Source organism: Macrobrachium nipponense, chromosome 16 (genome assembly GCF_015104395.2).
Source record: "Macrobrachium nipponense isolate FS-2020 chromosome 16, ASM1510439v2, whole genome shotgun sequence".
Classification (NCBI taxonomy): Eukaryota; Metazoa; Arthropoda; class Malacostraca; order Decapoda; family Palaemonidae; genus Macrobrachium; species Macrobrachium nipponense.
This window is the reverse complement of record NC_087209.1, coordinates 75,399,134-75,424,254: the sequence shown is the minus strand read 5'-3', so window position 1 is coordinate 75,424,254 and position 25,121 is coordinate 75,399,134. Positions and strand designations below refer to the sequence as shown.

General features: G+C 39.3%; 1 protein-coding gene across 6 annotated transcripts in view; it reads left to right on the top strand.

The window, feature by feature from the left end:
- Positions 1 to 25,121, top strand: part of LOC135195821 (uncharacterized) — a 553,178-nt gene that overhangs the window by 480,853 nt on the left and 47,204 nt on the right. For all 6 annotated transcript variants that reach the window (XM_064222313.1, XM_064222312.1, XM_064222314.1 and 3 more), the window contains one exon: positions 19,249 to 19,376. In XM_064222313.1, the coding sequence (XP_064078383.1) occupies positions 19,256 to 19,376 (121 nt within the window). In that variant the 5' untranslated portion in view covers positions 19,249 to 19,255. The remainder of the gene's footprint in view (positions 1 to 19,248; positions 19,377 to 25,121) is intronic.

Sequence of the window (25,121 nt, the reverse complement as noted above, 5' to 3'; positions counted from 1 at the left end):
GTGGGAGGCTTCGTACGGAAAATTCAACTGACCAAAGTCGTGTGGAAATGCGTTCATTCGTTTTTGAAATCTTAATAGTAGCTACAAACTCCTTCATTCCATTTTACTGTGCCTCCGTTCATATTCTCTCTCTTCCATCTAACCTTCCACCGCCACCTAACGATTGCAACTCTTCGGACCTTCTTGCTGTCAGTTTCCGTTCCAGCGCTGAATGACCTCATAGGTCCCAGCGCTTGGCCTTTGGCCTAAATTCTATATTCCAATTCCGATAAAGGTGCGAAGTCATTCCAGCAACTCGTACTAATCTACGTGGAGGCACGGATGCATTCCAGCGATTCCTTGATTCATAGTGCTCCAGAGGTGTGGGTGGAGTCTTGAGAATTCCTCCAACTCCACCTGTAGAGGAAGGACTGCCCCTCCCTCCTCGTCGTCTGTCGGGAAGCACTGTCCCTCCCTCACCATGAGCCAGGAAGGACGGTTTCTCCCTCCATCTGACAGAAAGGGGCTGTTTCTCCTCTGCATCTTCCAGGAGGGGCTGTTTCTCCTCTGCATCTTCCCAGGAGATTCCCGGTTTACTCTCATCAATCTTCCAGGAGGGGCTGTTTCTCCTCTTCATCTTCCAGGAGGGGCTGTTTCTCCTCTTCATCTTCCAGGAGGGGCTGTTTCTCCTCTTCATCTTCCAGGAGGGGCTGTTTCTCCTCTTCATCTTCCAGGAGGGGCGTTTTGTTTCTCGTCTCCTCTTCATCTTTCCAGGTTTTATCCAGGGGCGTTTCTCCTCCTAATTAATCTTCCAGGAGGGGCTGTTTCTCCTCTGCATCTTCCAGGAGGGGCTGTTTCTCCTCTTCATCTTCCAGGAGGGGCTGTTTCTCCTCTTCATCTTCCAGGAGGGGCTGTTTCTCCTCTTCATCTTCCAGGAGGGGCTGTTACTCCTCTTCATCTTCCAGGATGATTCTGGGTTTTCTCTTTTCATCTTCAGGAGGGGCTGTTTCTCCTCTTCCATCCTCAGAGGGGGCGGTGTTTCTCCTAGCATCTTCCAGGGAGGGGTGTTTCTTCCTTATTTCCAGGAGGGGCTGTTTCTCATCTCAGGAGGGGCTGTTTCTCCTCGCATCTTTCCAGGAGGGCGTTTCTCCTCTGCATACTTCCAGGAGGGGGTGTTTCTCTTCATCTTCCCAGAGGGCGTTTCCTCCTATTCATCTCCATTGGAGGGCTTGTTTCTTCCTCCTTCATCTTTAAGCGAGGGGGCTGTTTTCTCTGCATCTTCCAGGAGGGGCTGTTTCTCCTCTTCATCTTCCAGGAGGGGCTGTTTCTCCTCTTCATCTTCCAGGAGAGACGGTCCTTCCTTTTCCAGCCCTTTCCTCCCCATCTGATGAGCATATGTCGGGGAGTTACTTTCCGTCCCTTACCTTTCCATCTCTTCTCTATGTCTACCTGACGGGTGGAACAACCTCTCTCCCAGTCAGTCCCTCAAGAGCGATAGTCACTCCCTCTGTCAGGGGAGACTTTCCCTCCCCCTTCCGAGGATCCCGGAGGGGGTAGTACCTTTCCTTCCTTTTACTCTACCTCCGTTCATATTTTATTTCTTCCATCTTACTTTCCACCCTCTCCTAACAATTGTTTCGTAGTGCAACTGCTTTGAGGGTTTCCTCCTGTTACACGTTTTTAGACATTTTTACTCTCAATTTTCCTTTCAACGCTGAATGACCTCATAGGTCCCCGCGCTTGGCCTTTGGCCTAAATCTTTTATTCCTATCCTGTCCTCTTTCGAGGAGGAAATGTCTTTCTTAGCACTAGTCTAAGGGGGGGATTTCCCCCCCTCCCCCCATCTCCTACCACCAACAAGAACTGCACCTCCTTTTCCAAGTCCCATGAGGGACTGTCCGTCCCCAGGTTCTCTCTCTGGGTCCCTGGAGGGGGAAGAAGAAGCGTCCCTGCCCATCATCATGGAAATCACGTGTGCAGCTGGAAGACCGCATCACTAGCAATAAAATGTCTTCCAGCAGCTCTCTCTCACTCCGCCGCATTTACGACTCTGTTCGAACGTATGGGAGTAAGCACACACACTGCGGTCCTCCTGTATTTTTATGTCTGTTTGTTTGTTTGTATGGTGTTTTGACGTTGCATGGGACCAGTGGTTATTCAGCAACGGGACCAACGGCTTTACGTGACTTCCGAACCACGTCGAGAGTGAACTTCTATCACCAGAAATACATATCTCTCACACATTAATGGAATGCCCGAGAATCGAACTCGCGGCCACCGAGGTGGCACGCCAACACCATACCGACCACGGCACTGAGGCTCTTTTTGTTTTTTCTTCCTATCACGCTGCCGACTGGAAGGGCAATCCAATTCCTTATTGTGAAAAAAAAGGAAAAGTAGAAAGGAGAATTGGATGGGGCTAAACTAAGACGAGATGGGGCTACTTCTTAAAGAAACGAAGCTTACAACTGATTGAAAACTGTAGAAAGTGTTCAAGACTGGCTATTTAGCAGAGTTATTGAATGAACTTTCATCTGTAAAAGCTACCTCATTGTCAGTTGGCGCCAGCCCACCTGTGAAGCGAGCAACAATGTCTAGTGAGGGATATGACGCTGAATGTATATTTCACTTTCGAGTGGAGACAGAGATTGACACATCATCCCAGCCTTGGCTTGGCATCGGCGTATAACTGGAATCTGGACTGGGATAGACGGATTAATTATTATTATTATTTTTAATATATACGAGCTTGTTGGCGCTCACTACTTGCGCTGGAACCTGGAGCTTCTGTCTCCCCTGCCCTCCCGATCATCTACCTACCCTACCCCTCCTGGGGCGGACAAACAGGTTTGCAGGGGGAGGATGGGTGTGTCCCCTTTCCCGCTGCCAACCCCCACCCCTCACCCGGCGAGGACAAACCGGTTTGCAAGTGGTGGGTGGTTGTGTCATGTTTTCCAGACTCGAATTTTATTAGTATTATATTATTATTATTCAGATTGATCATATAATTGGAATAGGCCTGAAATACAAAAGCTATGAAGGCAGACATCCGGTAGATCAGTCAACAAATCAATGAATAGGTAGCATTTGCTTGCGTTAACATTATAAGTAAGGGTGAATGACCCCATAGATCCCAGGGCTTGGCCTTTGGCCTAAATTCTTTATTCTCTTCTTATTCTATAAGTGTCTTAGCTGGTAAATTTGATTTGTCAAATATTTGGTAATATTCTCGTCCTAAATCACCTTGGTATAATACATTTTCTTGTAAATTATATATTATCATATATAGATAAGGTTTATCTCTCTCTCTCTCTCTCTCTCTCTCTCTCTCTCTCTCTCTCTCTCTCTCTCTCTCATGGTCTTATTCTAAAAATGTCTTAACTGGTAAATCTGATTTGTCAAATGTTTGGTAATATTCCCGTCTTAAATCCCCTAGGTATAATACTTCTCTCTCTCTCTCTCTCTCTCTCTCTCTCTCTCTCTCGTAGCTGAAATCTCATATGTGGAAGGAAAATGATTCCATTCTTTCAGTCGAAACTTATAATTTGCCGCTTATTATGGTGCATGTTTCAGCCTTCATATTTTTTGACTAAACACGCTGCCGGCAAATTCCAGGTTATTTCTGGAAATTCCATCGCGCCCCACACACGGCCCTCCGGTCATTAATTTTATTAATTTTGCTTGGTATTGTGCAGTTTTATAGCCGATTGCCAGTTCGGCAGTTTTTAAGGCGGTTTGAAGTTTTTTCGTATAAGGCATAAACGTCTGATGTCACCATGCGACATTCTAGGAAGGATTGTCTTCGGTTTTCATTTGCAGTGTTTGTTTGGTTCCTTCCAACTCTCTCTCTCTCTCTCTCTCATCTCTCTCTCTCTCTTCTCTCTCTCTCTCTCTGTCTCCAGTATATATTTTATATATATATATATATATATATATATATATATATATATATATACGTGTATATATATATATATATATATATATATATATATATATATAAAGTATAAAAGACCCATTAAAACACTGGTTTAAAGCTTTAAACTAATGTGTTTTAATGGGCCTTTTATACTTGAGACTTATCCTTTTTTTAAGAGATAAATTTATCATTTACACATACATATGTGTGAGTGACGAGATAAAGAATACGGCCTTCTTTCCTTCCAGTTTATGGTGTCGTAAATTCATGCTAATAATTCCTCAAGCCTCTTAATTGGCTGAAAGAAAGTCTCGAGGAGAGTTTCACACTCAATAATTAATCGGGGGTTATAATCCGTCAGTATCAACGTTGAAACTGGACGCGTCCGTCCACAGATTAGGGGCCGTTGGACTCTTCAATATTTTATAAATACCACACGTTCCCGGTCGATCTTATCTTCATTCGCTGCTTCGTTATCTTGAGTAGCTCCGTCGCTGGCCGTCGTTGCATACGAAGGGAGTTACGCATCTTGTGGCAAGTACGTTTTAGGTAAAGTCTCTTCTCGTTTATATCAATATGTTTGATTTGTCGTCGAAGTTGGAGAATGTAGGGGCAGCTGGCATCTTCTCGGCCATAGTGGCGGTTGGAATGCCGCAGCGGTAGACGGTTTTTGGTTTGGTTTCTCGATGGGTCTGTGTGGAACCCTTCGCCTTCGGTCTCTTGGTCACTGGCGGTCGGAATTAATGTCCGTTTTTTTTTAGTTGTGTTACTTTCAGGTTACCCTTTCTTCACATCAGAAGGCTTTGGTGGAATGGGCTCTTTCAGACTCAAAAATCACTAGGAAATTGAAAAGTGTCTTGGCTGAATGAGAGAGAGAGAGAGAGAGAGGAGAGAGAGAGAGAGAGAGAGAGAGAGAGACCTTGACTCTGCCGTGAACGATTAAAGAGTTATCGTTGCATCTACGACAAAAACAGGTGTTTTTATGAGATTATATTAATACGTGTGTTGATAGAGGCACTCGTAACCGCCCCCTCTCTCTTTCTCTCTCAGTATGTATGTATTACACACACACACACACACACACACACACGTACAAACTGAGTTGAATCGTTTTTTAGAAAAATCACATAGTTAAAAAAAAATGAAAGATATTAAGTCTTTAAATCTTTTGAAAAGTATTTTCTTGTTAAAACAAACATCCCAGTTCTTCTCAAACGTCTTATCTTAATCATCCGGTTTTTTTATAATTTTCAGTGTTTTTAATAAACATAAATCTACGAGGAGTTCTTGACGAATTGACTCATTTGATTTTGATGGCATTCTTGAGGCATTCCTCACAATGGGAGTTCCAACAGCCTCGCGCCGCTGGTGTGCGTGAGTTCGAATCCCCAGCGGGCTAGGTTGAGAGGAGTTGCTTCATATATCTCCCGTTAGTATCGATGTTGACAGAAACTTTTTTTTTTTTTTTTTGTTTTTTTTTTTTTGAAAGGGTGTTGACATCTCGTCCAATATTTGCTCTCTCCACATAGTCAACAGACCTGTAACTGCTGTATCATATTGTACAGAGACTATACTGTAGTTTATTTCATTCTGCGGCAAAAACTTGTGACCAACATTAGAATTAGGGTATTTTTCAATTTTTGCCCAAGCGTTACCTTTGAAGAGTTATTCTGATCTCATTGTAATGCATTCAGTTAAGCACTTGTTTAAAATATACATTGTAACATGGCAAGAAGTAATAAATTCTACATTACCCACTGTGATTTATGGCAGAGTTTTGTTCCTCTAATTATATATACATATACACTTTATCAGAAACGTGATAAAGTGTATATATTAGAGCAGTAGTTCAAATTAGTTTTTTTAATGTACAACACACACATATAATATATATATTTATATATATATTATATGTGTGTGTGTGGTGTGTCGTGTGTGTGTATGTATTTGTGTGTGTATAGTAGAATCTACAGGTAATTTTTACCAGATACACTTGAAATTTTAATAACCACAATGCCCTCTTAATCTCTCATTCTTTGCTCCTTTTTGGATACGCTTATCACTACAGTTTCATATATATATATATATATATATATATATATATATATATATATATATATATTATATATATATATATATATATATATATATATATATATATAATGTATTGTAATACCCCTATGCAGTCTTGAAATCATTTATATTTTGTAACACTACCTGATGAACGACGTTCGTGTAGTTAAATCACTATGGTGGAAAAGTTTTTTATATTATCACAGCAAATGCCATTCACTGAGAGGCCTGTCCCCCTACACGCGTTCAGTGTCTGGGTAGCCTGTTGTTGTGCTAGACTTTGTAAGTTTTTGCAAATGAAAAAAATAAAGTGGTTTTCTTTGTACAAACAAGTGAGGAACTACAGAAAGTAAAGCTATCAGTTGCACAATATTTAAAGATAATGTATCACTTGCGTGATGTGACCAGAACATTCTATATAAAAAGATGTAACGTACTCCCACTTGCATAAACAGTTGAGAAATCAATCAAAAAAATTCTTATCGGGAAAATATGTTGGATGATAATGTATCGCTGACGAATGTGGTAGCCCGAGAGGTCCGGTTTTGATGAAGTGGTGATGCCAGAATGTAACAGACAAGGATTGGTATGTAGTTGTCATTTCAGTATTGTATTTTTTTTTTTTTTTTTTTTTTTTTTTTTTTTTGGGTTTTTTGGGTTAAATCAAAATACAAGCTCGAATATGTGATGAGCGCCTTATATTGTCACAGTCTCCTCTCTCTCCATCTCTCTCTTCTCTCTCTCTTCTCTCTCTCTCTCTCTCTCTCTCGTGTGTTTGGCACCAGAAGTTTCTTTCGACGAAATTAGGAGCTCCGTGCTCTTTACCCTTGAATTCTTGTATAGCCTGTTTATTTTTCAGGAAATGGGATATAGTCACAGTAACAAGCGCATATATATATATATATATATATATATATATATATATATATATATATATATATATATATATATATATATAATAAAAGGAGACCATAAAAACGCCGAATATAGAACGTCAGTACTATATTTCAGAGACTGCAGTCTCTCTCCTCACTTCTCAAATATGAAATATATTACTTACTTTCTATATTTTGGCGTTTTCATAGGCTCCTTTTATTAGGTGGAATTCTGTTTTAGCAGGACATTTTTACCAGTCACCCACACACACACACGCACACACTACATGGTGTCGAGCTCTCTCTCTCTCTCTCTCTCTCTCTCTCTCTCTCTCTCTCTCTGAAAGAGAAGGGCCTTTTTCACTCACACACACAACAGAGGATCCCGTTGTAAACTGGCTCCTCCTCGTCTGGGCGAGAAAGCTGTACTAAGTGTCAAGTCGAATGTTGCTTGGAATTTTTTCCCCTGGGAGTCTCGATGGGAGATGTAGTATAAGATCACACCATTCTTTCATGCAGAGAGAGAGAGCACTGTTGTTAGTGCAGTAGTGGTAATCACAAGTAGTATTTTTGGCATCTCGTAGACTCTGAATATCCTCTCTTCAATTTCGCTACGTCGAAAGCAAGAGTTACGAAGTCGTCCACAAAGAGAGAGAGACACGAGGGAAAAGTGTGACGGAGAAGGAGAAGGGCAAGAACAGGTCATACTGGGTAACGGTTTACTCGAAGCCTTTACCCTCTCACCTTGCAGCGCCCCTGCGACCCTTGCCCCTCCTCGAGTCCTTCGATTAAGCCCTACCTCCTTCGCCCGTCTCGTGAAGGTACAAAAAGAGTCTTCTATGGTTATTATAGAGTCCATGAAGATCCCCGCAATTGTACGCCTTATCAAAATCTGAGTGGGTTCATTTCTTCTCGTTGGAAGAGCATCTTTTGTTGTGAGAAATAGATTGCTCCTAAATCAGGCCTTATTTGTGTGTGTGTGCGTTTATTCGTATGTTTGTTTGTATATGTTTACATATCCATACATGCAAACACACACACACATACATATATATGTGTGTGTATATATATACATATTGTATTGATATATATATGGAAATAAATAGATATATAGTGAAAGTCGGCAGAGGTTTTGGAAATCTATCTCAAAAGGAAAAGAAGAGCTTAGTAGGTTAAGAACCACCACATTTTATTTGCGACCCCTTTCGTTGTTTCTTCATAACAACATTTTCAAGCCGAAAAGAGAACGTTACATTATATTATATATATATATATAGTATATATATATATTATATATATATAAATATATATATATATATATATATATATACACACCTAAATGAAGTTGGATCTCGATTCTTTGTAGCGACAAGCGCATCCAAAAAAGAGCAAAGAATCTGAGAAGTTAAGAGGGCATCGTGGCTATTACATTTACATATGTGTCTGGTAAAAATAACCAGTAGATTCTACCTTATGTGTGTGTGTATGGGTTCAATTGGAATTTGTAATATCTTTAAAATATCCAAAGAACTTCACTATACACCAGACATTATAGCCTGCTTTGCGTTATGCCGTACTCTAGCCGTCCATATGATATCAGATTGCGCCCTATCTATCCCAGACCGCAAATGTTGCCATCGCCTGGTTGTGTTATGATGCTCCTCACAGTGAGAGTTGAAAAGGGGCCTTCGTCGTCCCAACAAAGAGACATTACGATTCACGTTCTGTACTGGTTCGGTCGGAGAACAGGTCGTGTGTGTGTGTCTCTCTAGGGCTTTCGATCTCTGAACCCTTCGGGTGTACCCAGGACCCACTGAGCCTATATATCGTGGCTGTGCACGGTGCCCTCCCAATCTGGGTCAGGTGGGGCAAAGCTTTGTTGCCCTTTGGTGAATGCCATTTGTCTCTCTACTTTCCCTCGAGAGGGAAAAGGGTTCTTTGTCCGTCGGATTTGTGGCTTTGGGTTTCCTTAGGTAAAAGCTATGGTATTCTTGATTACAAAGGACTCCTGAACCTTTTTATACTAATTGCCAAGTGTTAATGAGTTACGCAATGTTCGTTGGAGGGAATAAATAAGAATGTAGTTTGTTCCTGAATGATAATAACAATAATAATAATAATTAATAATCAATAGGAAATGTGTATTAGATACGATGGCTCAATTTTGAGCGATTTATGTATTAAAAACAAATGGGCCCCTCTATCGAGTAGTTTATTCATAAAACAGATTAATTTTATGCTGCGAAATTCTTTTACTAAGCAGAATGTTAAGGACTTTAAAGAAAATATCACACACACCGGTGATTGGGCATTGAGGAATTTCTTGACTAAACGATATAGATTAAAATAGCTGATCAGTATTGATTTTCTTTAGGTTAGTAAGAACTATTTTTGGTAAGTTTTTTATAGCGTGAAGGATTTCGTGAGTGAATTTTTGAAATGTTTCCTTCTTTTTATTTATGAAAGTATTTGTAATAGTTTTTTTTTCTAGACTTGAATTGTTTATGTAAGTGTTTCTAACGGAGCTTTCTAGACTTCAAGAAGTGTTTATGAAAGTGTTTGTAATACAAATCTTTCTAGACTTGATAAATGGATCGAGATATAAATAGTTCAGGAAGTTGAACAGCAATATGTGAAGAGACAAGAGGAAGCTGATGAAAAATAAAAGGCAGAAAGCATTGCTGCTGTGGCCGAAGATACTCCAAAGAAAAAAAAAATGACTGCCCTCAGTTTCCTGCCCAAAGCATTATGTTGATAATACGCTTACTGCAAACCCCCCCCCCCCCCCCCCCACCCCCCCCCCCCCCCTCCCCCCCCCCCCCACCCCCCCCCCCCCCCCCCCTCCTGACACCAGTGGATGAGTAGGAAGTGACACATCAATTGATATATCAGTTGGGTAATTTCTAGTCTGGCTTTCGCCACCTTTGTGGGAATTTTGTTGCAACAATATCAGTGATTCTAGTTATATTGCAAACTTTCCCGCATTTCATGACAAAAAAAAATTAATTAATTAAAAAAAAAAAAACTCGAAAGGGCAACAAACAAATTCCCCGCTCTCGACGAGGTAATCCCCACCGACGTAAGGGCGGGGCCCAATCTCCAAGCAAATATCCAACTTATTGAAAGTGAAAATAACCAGTAACTTTAACTGCTTCTCTCCCTTCCTGGTCGGTCAGCTGTCTTCCTGCTGAGCTGGAAAGCGTTCACCATCTTTTTCCCTTTCTAAATTTGGAGCAGAGCTATTTGAATATAGCTGTTGATCTGGAGCAGAGCTGATTGGAAATAGCTGTTGATCTGGTTAACAGTTGTTTGAATACAAGTACCAATTGATAACAAGAATATTGAAGTTCAATTAGTAGCTGTGTTGCTGACTTATTTAAATATAGTATTTAATCAGGAGAAAAGTTTGGAGACGATTGGAAACTATATATCTATATATATATATAAGATATATAATATATATATATATATATATAACTCTATACATAGATATATAATATATAATAATAAAATATACCATATCTATATTAAATATATATTTATCTAATAAATATCTATATATATATATATATATGTTTATATATATATAGATATATATATATATATATATATATATCTACAAACTATTATAGCTCGATTAGAATCTATCTTACTTGAAACATATAGGATGATACGAAGCTGCTACAGGACCACCTCGAACGTAAAAGCAAGCGACGTGAATACGATTTTTAATCGCAACACAGGAAAGCGTATGACTATAGCTGGTTCACTTAAGGTAGATTCTTGGGTGAGTCCTTTGCCTACAAGACGTTGGTTTCGCGGCCGCTGATTGGCTGGGAGCTGCCTACCTCCCGGTACCAGCCAATCAGCGGCCGCCAAACAAACGTCTCGTAGGCATAGGGCTCATCCAGGAATCTACCTTAAGTGAACCAGCTATAGTAACATGTAGCGACCCACAAAAATACCGTCATAAAAAAAAAGTTGCTTGGTCTGACTATTGATCTGTGCTAAGTTGCTTGACCACAGCTATTAACCTGTAAGAAGTTATTTGAACCTTCATCTCGGCCGCAGACTTCAGTGAATGTACCTTTCTGAAAGGGTTAAAGGGGTTCCATGTTTGCATTCCGATTGAGAGGCACTAATACTGCTCGGAGATTCTTTAAACGTCGACATGTTCGTTTATACCCGGGTAAACCGCCGTAGATGATGTATAGATGTTTTCCTTGTATCCTCGTGAAGATTGAAGTATTTCACAGGTTATTTTGTGGCTTGAGTAACAAACATTGTTTGGCATCTTCTTTCATATAGTAGATTATTGCCCTATAGTTGATTCACATCAACCGTGCATTTGATGTCTACGCCAGTCCCTTACGACGCTCCTGATTGGCTGTTAATAAGCCAATCACAGGGCTGGAAGCTCTCAGTCTCTCGAGAGAGTTCACATGAGTAGGATCTATGTTTCACCTCTCCTGAGGGATACGTCTTTCAAAAGTATCCCTCGGGAGAAGTGGAACATACATCCTGCCTTAAATAAAGTTTTTTTGCCACGAAGGAAAAAATGAAAAAGCGAGATAGCCGAGTACTTTCGGTCCTGTTTTATATACTTCGTGATCAAGTTATTCATCCTGCCTATGTGTGAACTCTCGAGAGAGACTGAGTCTCTCCAGCCCTGTGATTGGCTTATCAACAGCCAATCAGGAGCGTCGTAAGGGACTGGCCTAGGCATCAAATGCACGATTGATGTGAACGTACTATAGTAATGAATACTTTACTTTGCGATCTTTATATGCAACATTGAAGTTGTTGATCGTCCTGTGGCGGGTGCGTTGCTGTATTGGAAGATGGAATTATGTTGATAGTAGGAGCTGAGGTCTTAAGATATTCGTCATTTTAGGCTTGACGAGGGTCACACTGCTCGTCCCTTCCTTCAATTCGTCGTGGAAATTTCGTATAACGGTCATTTTTTTTTTTCTTAGAATGACCAATTGGTTTCCGGTGGCATGTTCGTGTGCAGACATCCTGCTCGCCCGCGATATATTGTGTCATGTACTTTTGTTTCGTAGAAAGACGTGCCTTTGAACTTTACCATAAATCGGCGTCATCATTCGCCCCGCCTTAGTGAGTTGTTAGTTTTCCTGTAAAAGTCTGTCCGCACTTTTTCTGTCCGCCCCCAGAGCTTAACCATAGAGGCTAGAGGGCTGCAAATTGGTAGGTAGATCATCCACCCTCCAGTCATCAAGCGTTCCAAATTGCAGCCCTCTAGACTCTGTAGTTTTGATTCTACTTAGTGTCAAATTCAGCCATGATTGAGCATATGGTAACGCTATAGGACAGGCCACCACCAGGCAATGGCTGATAGTTTCTTGAGCCACTGCTCGCACGGCATTTTACGCTGTATAGAAAACTCGATTGCGCCGAAGTTTTCGGCGCATATTTCACTTGTTTTACGATACAAAACATGCCCATTGAAAATGCGTGGGTATAGGATAGAAATATAAAGAAAGAAAATTTAAGATCATTGAAAAATTATTGCATTGTTAGCATGACACCAGCTTGGAGGCCTAGTAATGAAACAGTCGTTGTGTAGCCCAGTTTTTGTAAAGGGAATGTTTGGAAACTATTCATTTCTCTTCGGTATAGAAGTCATTCGATTCTGTGCCGGACTTCTTATCGAAATAGCAGCAGTAAGCAAAGCTCTCGAGAGGCAGCAGCTCGTGCGTCCCAGAGGATGTGTCTCGTTGGAAATCTCCCAGTCTTTCATTGATAGCGTTTTTGTGTCGTTTGCTAGTGTGCTCTCTCTCTCTCTCTCTCTCTCTCTCTCTCTCTCTCTCTCTCTCTCCAAATAATATGAGAGACGAGATGGACGGCTTCTTTACAAATCCAGTTTGCGTCTGTTGCCCTAAGCCTCTTAATTATGTACCAAGTCGTTAGCTGACTGTTGCGGGGGATGCCGTACCTTAGCTAGAGAAAGAAATAAGAGGAAAAGAAAAATTGTAGACGAGAGACTTGAAGCTCGTAGAAATGGATGTCACCAAAAACGGATTGAACTCGACGAGGTAGTTCACCCAACTTTTTTTTTTTTTTTTTTTTTTTTTTTTTTAGAGAGAGAGAGAGAGAGAGAGAGAGGAGAGACTGACTTTTCTAACGATAAAGGAAGTTGTATAACACCCACCCACCCATCCCCGCCCATGTGACATTTAGAAGTGCACATTTTTTGTGTGTGTGTAATGTAACTGCTTAAGCAGACGACCTTTTTGTGATATCACGAGTCTATCACCGGCGTGTTATTCAACATTATAAGCGTTGTGTTACTTACTCTTTTGAACCCTCAGTTAAGTATTTAGGTTCCGGTCATTCAGTTCTATACTCCTAGTAGTCCGTTAACTGTATCATAATAAATATTGCCTTATTGAGGTTAGAAACAGTATATATATATATATAATATATATATATATATATATATATATATATATATATATATATATATATATATATATATATATATATATATATATATATATATATATATATATATGAATAATTATCACATCGAACCGTGATTCATTTATATATCATTCGCGCTACAAATGTCCTTTAATATCTAAATTGGCTCATGATTTCTAGCTCTGTGCGCTACTTCGAATCCACGAGAGGACAAAATTATTAACAACTAAAAAATTCCCCCTCGGTTAACATATAGTATATGAAAACATATTAATTTCGAGGTTGAGCGAATTGGGACATTCAAAGACATATGTGGCCTAATTCATGTGTATGAATCAGAGTGATGTGATAAAAATTCGTCTATATTATTATGTGGGTCATTTTGTAGGTTGTGATGTATCGGTATGAAAACGTTCAGTTTTAGTTTTGAGAAAGGGCAGATAAAGGTATTACTATAAAACACCCCATTTCTCACTACTGAGCGTTATAGACGCATTCGACATACGCTTTGTTTATTACTGTTAATCATAAGTTTTGTTAGTTTATGATTGCTTCATCGTTTGGAGTTAATGACAAGAAAACCTCTTATTGTCGAGGCGTGTGATTGAGCAATCTTCTCGTGCCTCTTCACCAGGAAGTCAAGGAGTATCTCTCTCTCTCTCTCTTCCAAGCCACAAACACACGCACAGAAACCTCTTGTCAACCCTGCCTATAGGCCTATGTGGGGAGAGTTCTGGTGTTTTATGGCTGGTGGTGGTTGTGAAAGGGCAGTTTCCGAATCCGGTAACCAAACTTTTGGTCGCGCCATGCAAGTAAAATTACCCCTCTCTCTCTCTCTCTCTCTCTCTCTCTCTCTCTCTCATCGTTTGCGTGTGTTTTTTTCCTTTTTGGTTGCTGAATTACTATGAGGAATATTATGCAGAATCTGAATTAACATACAGTGAATCCTACGTTCTTGCTAAGAAACTTCCTGATCATTGTTCTGCCAAAGGAAGGATTGTTATCACGACAGGTGTTGTTACGGTTAACTCATCTAAGATTAATATACATTGTTTTGATTGTGTCCTTGCTATTACGTAGTGAGTAATGTCTTCATTATTTTGCATAGAGCGTCGAGGGAGGGACGCAACAGCGACAAAAAAATATAGATTATGGAGATACGGAAAAACCCTGAGAATCCCAGTCTGCGCTTGTATGATAGCCTCCCCTTGTATGATAACCTCCGCTTGTATGATAGCAAGATTTGCCAGACTGGGTTAACCCTTGAGTTTGTGATTTCCACAGGGAATTTGCTGGGTTGTCTAGTTTGTCGGGCCTAATTCTTCCACGAATTTGACCAATATTTATCTATTTTGACCTACGGCAATAACCATTGCTGTCACCAAGGTCTAGACCTTGGTTGCGACGTTAATTGAATGACTATAAATGAGCAATAGCTTCTGAAACTTTGTAGATTGCTTATGGATAAAAAGCTAATCTTTGGGGAAAGCCTTAGTACCTATAGGGGTTTTTATCTCGCAAGACATTGCTATGTATGTGAGCGACAGAATTGTCCAGGTGGGTTACTGGTCTTTCAGACAATAACATTTCGGCGAGATCAAATTGTGGTTTCAGATGTCGTAGATTTTATTCCACATCTACCAGCTGATACTGTTGTAAAGGAATGAACGAAAAGGTTATACGGTTGCTTTAACGATACTTAATGCTGCTGTTGGTTTTGGACAACAAAGCTGTACTGTGCGAATTTTCCATTGGGTGTGGAATGTTACCCGCATGTTAGCCACGGTGTGTAACATGACTAGTACTCGATTGCATGCAGTTTATAACAATTATTCATTTGAGTAGATAGCACGGACCTGCGGACGCCATCCATTCTGCCCAGCAATTGTTGACTGATAGTTTAACGGACGGCAAACTCGCTTGCTGCCGGAAGTCAGTAAACACACGGGATGATATATGAAAAAAAAAAATCTATGCTGATTCAGGTGCACGAAACGGCTCGGTTTTTATCTCTTTTCGTTGAGATAACGGCCTTGAAAATGTTATATCGATGCAGTAGATAGGGGCGGCGAGCGGAACTCGGCCATCTACCATAAGGTGGGAGGCATTGAGAACGGACGCGGAAATCTGAAGCCAGGTTTAAATTAAGACTCGCCAAGGTTCCCCTACGAAGTAGAGAGAGAGAGAGGTCGTCGACACCTGACGAGAGCTGTCCGATCGCACGTACAATAATGGTTAGCAATCTGGGCTTGGTATTTCCTCCTTTCTTCTTCTTCTTCTTCTTCTTCTTCTTCTTCTTCTTCTTCTTCTTGCGTTCGACGGCGGAATTACTTTTATGGTCAGTGGACTTACAGAAACTGAAAGTGACTCGTCGGAGAGAAGGGAGGAAATACAATCATTGTCTGTTTTTACTTTTTACTGGAGATTTATTTGGATTGTGAGCAAATTCATTCACGCGTATTTGTTTACCCCATTGCGGATAGGTTACACAATGGAATTCAATTTCAATTTAGAATAATTTTATCATCATTATGAGGTATTTTTTAGGTTGCTGCAACATAGATCGCTCAAATTGACGGAATTTCCCCTCAGATGAGAACGAGTGGGTTTTTTTTTTTGGAGAATTCGATGAAAACGTACCAATTGTCTTCTGGCATTAAAAGGAATTCTTTCCTGTCATTTGATAGCGTTTAGTGGGCGGCGGGAATCGCGGAAACCCATTTGGAGCATTCCTTGGACGGAATTGTATATTTGTATTTGTGGTTGGCGCAATTACAAAGTTATGGCCTGAGGAGGTACGGAATTGAAACTGGAAATTGCGAAGCTGGGAAATTTATATGCTGTTGTTTTTTCTTACTCGGGGAGTAAGCCTACAAACTACCTTGTTGTTGTTGGGGGGGGGGGGGCGTTAGGAAAGCTCTATGGAAAAGCCTAAAAAGATCTGAAATAGGTGTTTTCGCGTTGAGTTAAAAGGTACGGGAATTTTAAGTTTTTATATTTATTTATTAGAATAAAAAAAATTTGCATGTTAGCAAGTACAGAGCAATTATCTTTAATAAAATTTAGCGTGTTCATTTTCATTTTCGTTGGAGAAACAACTCGCTGCTTGACCGTAGATTTTATCACACACCCGAGTAAGCTGGTGGTCGGATCATGCCTAGTTGTTGTGATTCTTTTTTTTTCTGTTTTCAGTTTATTGTTATTGCCGTCTTTCTGATGAATAACCCTGATAGGTTCCAGCGCTCGGCCTTTAAGGCCTAAACCTGATGATCAGTCAGTCATTAGCTTTCTCGGAATCTGCCAGTGTATATATTGGCTTTTGGAGAAAACACTCAAAAGACGAAGCAAATAAAGTTTTATGAAGTAGAAGTCACAGTAAAGATAAATACGCAGAGGCAACAAATACAGAAAAACAAGTAGGCAAATATATATTTTTTTATATACTGCACCGGAATTCGGAAGTGATATTTTTTTTTTTTATTCAAGAATTCAATGAACCGGAGGACAGTAAGCCGAGAATGAACTCACTCGTATATCTCGTCTAAAATGTAATAATTTGCAGCTCAAAAGTAGTCATTCGTTGATATTGACCTTCGTAAGAACAATGCCTGGATATTTACGGTGTTGCTGCCGGCGGCGCTGACAACACATTCGCTGTACCGCTAGTCGTCTAATCTGGGAAGTTAAGAAACGCTGGGTCGAGTCACTTCTTGGATGGGTGACCACCTAATTATGATCTACACTCTTAAGACCCCCTTGGATGTTCACCGGGTCAGTTTCATATAGTCACGATTTAAAAATGGAAAAAGGGCTTTCGATCTTGCAAAAGAGGCCCTGCTATTCATAGTAAAATGGAAATTATTTTAACGACCAGTGAATTTCCATTTCTAGAAGTTAATCTCAATCTTCATTAAGATTAAATTGTTAATCTTCATTAAATTCTAGAAATGGAAGTTCACTGGTCCGTTAAAATCATTTCCATTTAACTATGAATAGCGGGTCCTCTTTTGCAATATCGAAAGAAATTTTTCTTTCGAAAGTTACTGTCCAAAGCAAATTGAGAATTCATTTGTGGGAGTCGAGATTTCTCATCCAAAATTTGATGTGGAAATTCTCAGCAAGAGCAGAATATTGCAGCCTCTTCGACGTCATTCGTAATCTCTGCGCAGAGCTAAAGTAATCTTATCTTATCAAGGCATTAGGAGCTTGAAATTGAAATGACCTCACAACGAGCGAGACGTCTAAAGGTCTTTGCAATTGTTATGAAAACGAATAAGATTTTGATGTATTTTTCTCAAAGGTAAAGGACATTTTGTTCGAATATCTTTTGTTATGTGATTAACATGTTTCGTTTTTGTAAGGTTTTATTGTGCTTTGCTGGAATTGGAAAGGTTTTCTGTGGCTCTGTCCGTCCTCAGATCTTAAAACCTACGGGGGCTAGAAGGCTGCAAATTGCTATGTTGATCATCCACCCTCGTGTCACCAAACATACCAAATTGCAGCCCTCTAACCTCAGTAATTTGTATTTTATTTAAGGTTAAAGTTAGCCATGACCGTGCTTCTGGCAGTGCAGCAACACAGGCCACCACGGCCGGCTGAAAGCTTTCCTGGACCGCGGCTCATACCGAGACCACCTAAGGATAGATTTATTTTCGATGGCCTTCATTATAAACTACAGAAAACTAGGTTGCGCCGACTTGTTCTTTTTTGAAGGACGATACGAGTGCAAGAGTGGAAAAGAATTTTACGATAGAAAGGGGAAGATTTCCTCCGACCTGAGCAGGGATTTACTATTGTATGCGAGGGTTTGATTGAACCGCAGCCTGCCCTGAATTTTATAGACAGGGTAGGTACGCTTTAAAGGCTCACATTTCGCAAGAGGTGAGTGTAACGCCGCTGGATTATAAATCTGAAATTGAAGTCCTCGCTTCGTTGTTTTTCCGAAGAAGAGCACTGTAGCAGCTTTTGCTGTATGTGTGTTGGCAGCAGTGCTGTCTGGGCATTTCTACTTTATAGGAAAGGGAGGGATGTTTGATTTACACACACACACACACATTTTTGTGTAGTTTTTTTTTCCCCATCTCGGTGAAGTTATTATCAATGAGCATCCCAAGTCGATTACTATATATGGTCTGCTATCTTAAAAATCCAGTGCTTCTGTAGACCTAGCTATAGCGCCTCAGTGGCGTGATCGGTATGGCCTTGGCCTGCCACCTCGGTGGCCGTGAGACCGATTCTCGGGCGTTCCACTGATGTGTGAGATATGTGTATTTCTGGTGGTAGAAGTTCACTGTCGACGCGGTTCGGAAGTCACGTGAAGCCGTTGGTTCCGTTGCTGAATAACCACTGGTTCCATGCAAAGTAAAACACCATACAAACAAACAAACTATTGAATGTGGTTTATATTTGGTCAACTGTGAAGGGTTCCAGTCAGGATGTAAATGTATATGGAGCGTGTAACTTCATCTTAGAAGATTTGGGAACAAGAAAGATGCTCTCTTTAGAAGAATCTTCAGAATTAGCATTCATGTTCGTATGGCTTTTAGTAGTTCCAGAAATTAAGATGCTAATCATGGAACGCCAACAGAGACGACGATTCCACCCTGGAACGGCTCACCTCCACCGCTATTATTATTATTATTATTATTATTATTATTATTATTATTATTATTATTATGCTAAAAAATATCCACAATTATGTATTAAAAATATATTTCTATGTAAAAAATATATAGCAAAGACTTTCAGTGTAACGGTACTCTGAGGAGGGGAACACCGTTCAGGTGTTCGAAAGTCTTTGTTATATATTTTTACGTAGAAATATATTTTTAATATATAATTGGATATTTTTTAACAATTTGTTTTCACGAAGCTGTGAAGTTCTTAATTATTATTATTATTATTATTATTATTATTATTATTATTATTATTATTTTAACTTCTTTCTCTCTTTCTTTCCAGATTCCACATGGGTTGGCTCCAGGTCAAAAGATGGCTGTCCTTCCTGCCAGCGGCATTTGTCGTCTACATACTACTCCACTACCTCGTCTACCAGCCAGACCTGACTGGACCTCAGCCACCCGTCCTCGGTGAGTGACTGGAGGGTCGTTGGAGGGTGACCTCCTCCTCCATCGAAACTTGGAGGGGGTCCATGGTCAATTTGGGGGAAAACTTAGCTAGGGTTGCTCAGGTAGAAAGGGCTGGGATTGCTCAGGGAGACGTTATGTACTGGACATGTGTACAGTAGGTGTGAATGTATGGATGGTATTATGAATACATACATACATATATATATATATATATATATATATATATATATATATATATATATATATATATATATATATTATAAGAAACTCCTTTTGTATTTATATTGTTTATTTTTTAGTTTCCTATTTTAATTTTTTTCACGTCGTCAACAAATTTTAATTTTTTCACGTCGTCAACAACGAAGATGTTGCAACGCCAGTTATAGTAACCATAATCAATCAATCAGTGGGACAGTCCTGGTCACCCAGTGGATGCTGGTTGGATTGCAGAAGTTGCGGTAATAATGCTAAGCTTTAAATGATAACGATTCTAAAATAGATCGAATGGGTTTTACTCAAATAGTAAGGAATATTTGGATTACTATCAAATTGACAATACTACGTTCGCGCAGTAGATCATCCTTGAGTTGCTGATCATCGACAGTGCAAAGACTGCAAAATTGGCAATAAAATGTTGCTTAAATGGTCTTTCTCGTATGTGGTTACTGCCGTCAGCGCACCTCATGTGGTGCACTGTAGGCATTATTTAGGTTCTTGGAAGTGTTCCTTCGGCCCCTAGCTGCAACCCCTTTCATTCCTTTTACTCTACTTCCTTTCATATTCTCCTTCTTCCATCTTGCTATCCACCCATTCCTAACAATTGTCTCATAGAGCAACTGCTTTGAGGTTTGCCTCCTGTTACACCTTTCAAACCTTTACTGTCAATTTCCCTCTCAGCGCTGAATGGTCTCATAGGTCCCAGGGCTTGGGCCTTGAGTCCACATTATCTATTTTATTTTATTATTCTAAAAAAAAATTCTTTTTGTAACTTTTTCAGTCGACATTTACCATTAAACTGTTTCTCAACAGGGTTGGAGTAATTGTAATTTAATTGAATTGTAATTAATTACAGGATAATTTTATTTATAATTTAATTGTAATTATAAAATTTAAGTGGTAAGGGTCGGACTCCATATGGAGTGATGGGTTGTCTGTACTGATTCAAGTAAATCTATCTCCATCCTATGTAAGGTGACCAGAACTGAACGGCATAACCCAAGTATTTAGTTAGTAGTGCCAATAAATACAGTTTTGATACGACCTCTGCTCTTCTATCACTTATACTTCTGGAAATAAACTTACACTTCTGGAAATAAACTCTGCTTCTGGAAATAAACTTTCCCTTCTGGAAATAGACTTACACTTCTGGAAATAAACTTACCCTTCTGGAAATAAACTTATACTTCTGGAAATAAACTCTCACTTCTGGAAATAAACTTACACTTCTGGAAATAAACTCACACTTCTGGAAATAAACTCACGCTTCTGGAAATAAACTTTCCCTTCTGGAAATAGACTTTCCCTTCTGGAAATAGACTTACACTTCTGGAAATAAACTTACACTTCTGGAAATAAACTTATACTTCTGGAAATAAACTTGAATTAATTTACCTTTCTGGAAATGAATTATGAAGCCATGTTAGCTCGATTTGCTCGCCTCGCCCGCTTGCCTCAGTACATCTTTTCTTGACCAAAGGTTAGCGTCGACTCTCTCATCTAAATCCCTTGCAATTGTAACTGTAATTGTAATTGAATTTGTTGTAAGTAATTGTCATGTAATTGCTATTGCCAAATGTAACTAATTGAAATTTGTTGACAGTAATTGCAATTGTAATGTATTTATTCATGTAATTACTCCAACTCCAAACCTGTTTCTCACTAAGGAATTTCAGTCATTTTTTTTTTTTTTCTCAAAAGGGAGAATTCTTGAGGATCTGGTGATTCATATTTGATCAGTCGGGCCCTCTAAAGGCGATAATTTAAGCTTCAAGTTAAACCATCAAAGGATTAACATCATTAAATTTGAATTTATATTTTTCAAAGTAAACCTTATATGGGATGAAATTGAAGATGTAACGTTTCATCTGCCGAAAGAATTTTCCTTTTAAATACAATAATTTTGGATAGTTTAGCATTTGAATAGCGTTAGGGCCTGGCCGCCAGGAATGAACCCGCTTCCAGTCAGATTTCGCTTCTTTGCTCGTAACCAGGTTTGTTTGATTGGAAAAATACAAATTTGTCACTTTAGGCCCCTCTCTCTCTCTCTCTCTCTCTCTCTCTCTCTCTCTCTCTCTCTCTCTCTCTCTCTCTCTCAGCTGATCAGACGCGTTCCTCTATTTGTGTAACGGATCCTAAAGAGTCTGTTTCGCCGAAAATTGCGTAAATTATTTTAGAACTTACTTGAATTTGTTGGTACTTTATATATATATATATATATATATATATATATATATATATATATATATATATATATATACATATATATATATACTATATATATATATATACATATATATATATATACATATATATATATATATATATATATATATATATATATATATATATATATATATGAATAATTATCACATCGAACCGTGATCCATTTATATATCAATTCAAGCTACAAATGTCCTTTAATATCTAAATTCACTTTACCTCCAAATGATATATTTTCATATATGTACCGAAGGGGAATTTTTTAATTGATAATAATTTCGTCCCCCCATGGGATCGAACCACCGTCCAAGTGGACGGGGACGAAATCAGGACCGTCAGTGACGCTATCCAATCAGCCAACAGAGACGCTATAAGTTCATATCGATTCTGACCTTACAAATCACCCTCGATCTGGATGCTTTCGTAATTAGAATCGATATGGAACCCCGTCTACCATGTTGGCCAATTCGAGCGTTTGACAGCACGTAGCCTTTTGTTATGAATAATTATCACATCGAACCGTGATCCATTTATATATCAATTCAAGCTACAAATGTCCTTTAATATCTAAATTCACTTTACCTCCCAAGTGATATATTTTCATATATGTACCGAAGGGGAATTTTTTAATTGATAATAATTTCGTCCCCCCATGGGATCGAACCACCGTCCAAGTGGACGGGGACGAAATCAGGACCGTCAGTGACGCTATCCAATCAGCCAACAGAGACGCTATAAGTTCATATCGATTCTGACCTTACAAATCACCCTCGATCTGGATGCTTTCGTAATTAGAATCGATATGGAACCCCGTCTACCATGTTGGCCAATTCGAGCGTTTGACAGCACGTAGCCTTTTGTTATGAATAATTATCACATCGAACCGTGATCCATTTATATATCAATTCAAGCTACAAATGTCCTTTAATATCTAAATTCACTTTACCTCCCAAATGATATATTTTCATATATGTACCGAAGGGGAATTTTTTTAATTAATATACACAACGCTATGGGTAGCCATTCATTCGTGGTGTGCAACGCTTATAGTCTACGGATGATAAACTCCACGTTTCGACTTTCTGTTGTCCAGCCCGTGGGACACAAATTCCTGAGATTACACAAACATCGTGTGCTTACTTATCTCTTGGCGTATACTAGTATTGCACCAGCCGCGGTTATTTTGCCATGCCCCTAGGTTAGGGTAGGTTAGGTTAGGGAAAAAATAAAATTAAACTCAAGTTCTTGTATTAGCAGTTAGGGTCTGAAAAAAATAGAATCAGCTGCAATAAACACTCCCGATTCTAACTTGAACAAACAAGTCAAAGCTACTGTCTTATCAATACAATATATTTATTGAACGTAGACCCCATCAAAATAAATACAATATTTTTAGTTACTTGACCGACACACGATCATTCCAGATTAGTTTGGAAGAGGGTATTTGGGCTTGGGAAACATTGTAAGTTTATTGACAAGGAGATTCTATGGTTAGTGTTTTAAGATATGGCGTCCCGTCTTTTCAGGGAAGGTTCGGTACTTGGCTACATAGTAGACCAGCCTGTGATACCACTGACCTCTGACCTTACCTTGGAACCAAGGGAATCTTGGGATCTTGAGACAGTTTCGTAACGTCCCCATGGTCGGGACTTATCGTCTCGACACCATGTTTTGATGTCATTTTTTTATACATGTAATTTTTTTTATATTGAACTACTATTACCAGTAATAAAAATTATCATGATAATAATAATGATGATGATGATGATGATGATTATTATTAGATAACATTTGAACTGCATCGATGATTAGGAAAAAGCCACAAAAATCAATAAATCGGAAGCAAGGTGAGATGGTTTATCCGGGCGAAAAGGACTTACAGTAAGCAACCTTTGTTGAATAATAATAGTTCTTACACTGAACCGCCGAATTATTACAGAATGAAAAGCGGAAAACGGAACAAGGATGAAATCGCAACAATGGAAGTCGTAAGCTAAACCGGCCAAGGTGACATAATTCACTCACCTGTATAAAATAAACTTCCGGTATAGAACTATAAACTGAAAAAAAAAAAAATTGAAATAATAATAAACCTTTGAATAATGAAAATGATTGCCTTAGGTTCTGAAGTGACCTCATACAGTAACCTACATAAAAATAAAAATAAATCGGTTCCGGTAACACGCTCTACACGAAAGATAACTTGCTTGGTTCACGCGAGGTACGGACCATAACGGGCCATTCTCTGGTCCGTGCGCGCTTCAGCACGGACGTCTCGGCAAGCTTTAACGAGTTTACCTTGCACGCAACCGGTTAGGCTACGTATTACGGTCGATCTTCGTTAACGATCCAGCGGCAACTCATTACTCTGGTAATTATCCGTTAAGCAGTTCGTTTTAGCCTCTCTCTCTCTCTCTCTCTCTCTCTCTCTCCTCTCTCTCTCTCTCTCTCTAGGATGCGATGACACCGTTCATCTTCTAACCTAAGCCAATACAGAGAGCAACCCTAAATAGTTTTGGCATCTAGCGTCCAATTCTAAAGGTAGGTCAGAGTCCGACCCAATTACTTTTGAATAACTACCACGGGTGATCGGATAGTATCTTATCCACGTAGGAGAAGACCCCGACGAGGTAGTTTAGTTACTCATCCCCGGACTGGCCTAGCTGGCATTCAGGTAAAATGTCAATTCGGAATGGAAAAACTCAAATAAGCAAATTTGTGTGTGTGTCTCTCTCTCTCTCTCTCTCTCTCTCTCTCTCTCTCTCTCTCTCTCTCAAAATCATTTAAAGTTCAGTGTGATGGAATATACCATGTATAGCTTAATGGTTTTAAATTCTGCTTAACATTGCATTGAAAAGTAGTTTAAAACCTTTGAATAGTCTCCTTAGAGAAATTTTTTTGGAATTTACAAAATTGAAAGAGTAACTTATATTCCTTCAGTTTCTAATATGCAATCTACTGAAACATTCGTAAATATCGATTACCGAGTCTTAATTTATTTTTTTATATAAGATGATTTGCTGCAAGATCTTTCCTCCTAACTGCCTTAGGCATTTGGCAGCATCACTTGGAGTTAGGTTACGGCTTCGTAATGTCCTTCATTTCATCAGAGAGGTTGATGTTGCTAATTATACTCTGTTTTTTTCCATCTGTCCATCCGCCTGTGGTGTTTGCGTATGGTAACACTGCGTCCCTGGCTTTAGATAGTTACATTCAGCTTACATTCAACACTAATAATAATATCCTATTTCGAATATTAACGGTGTAATTAGCATTCAGTAATTTATTAAAACACTTTTCAGTTGC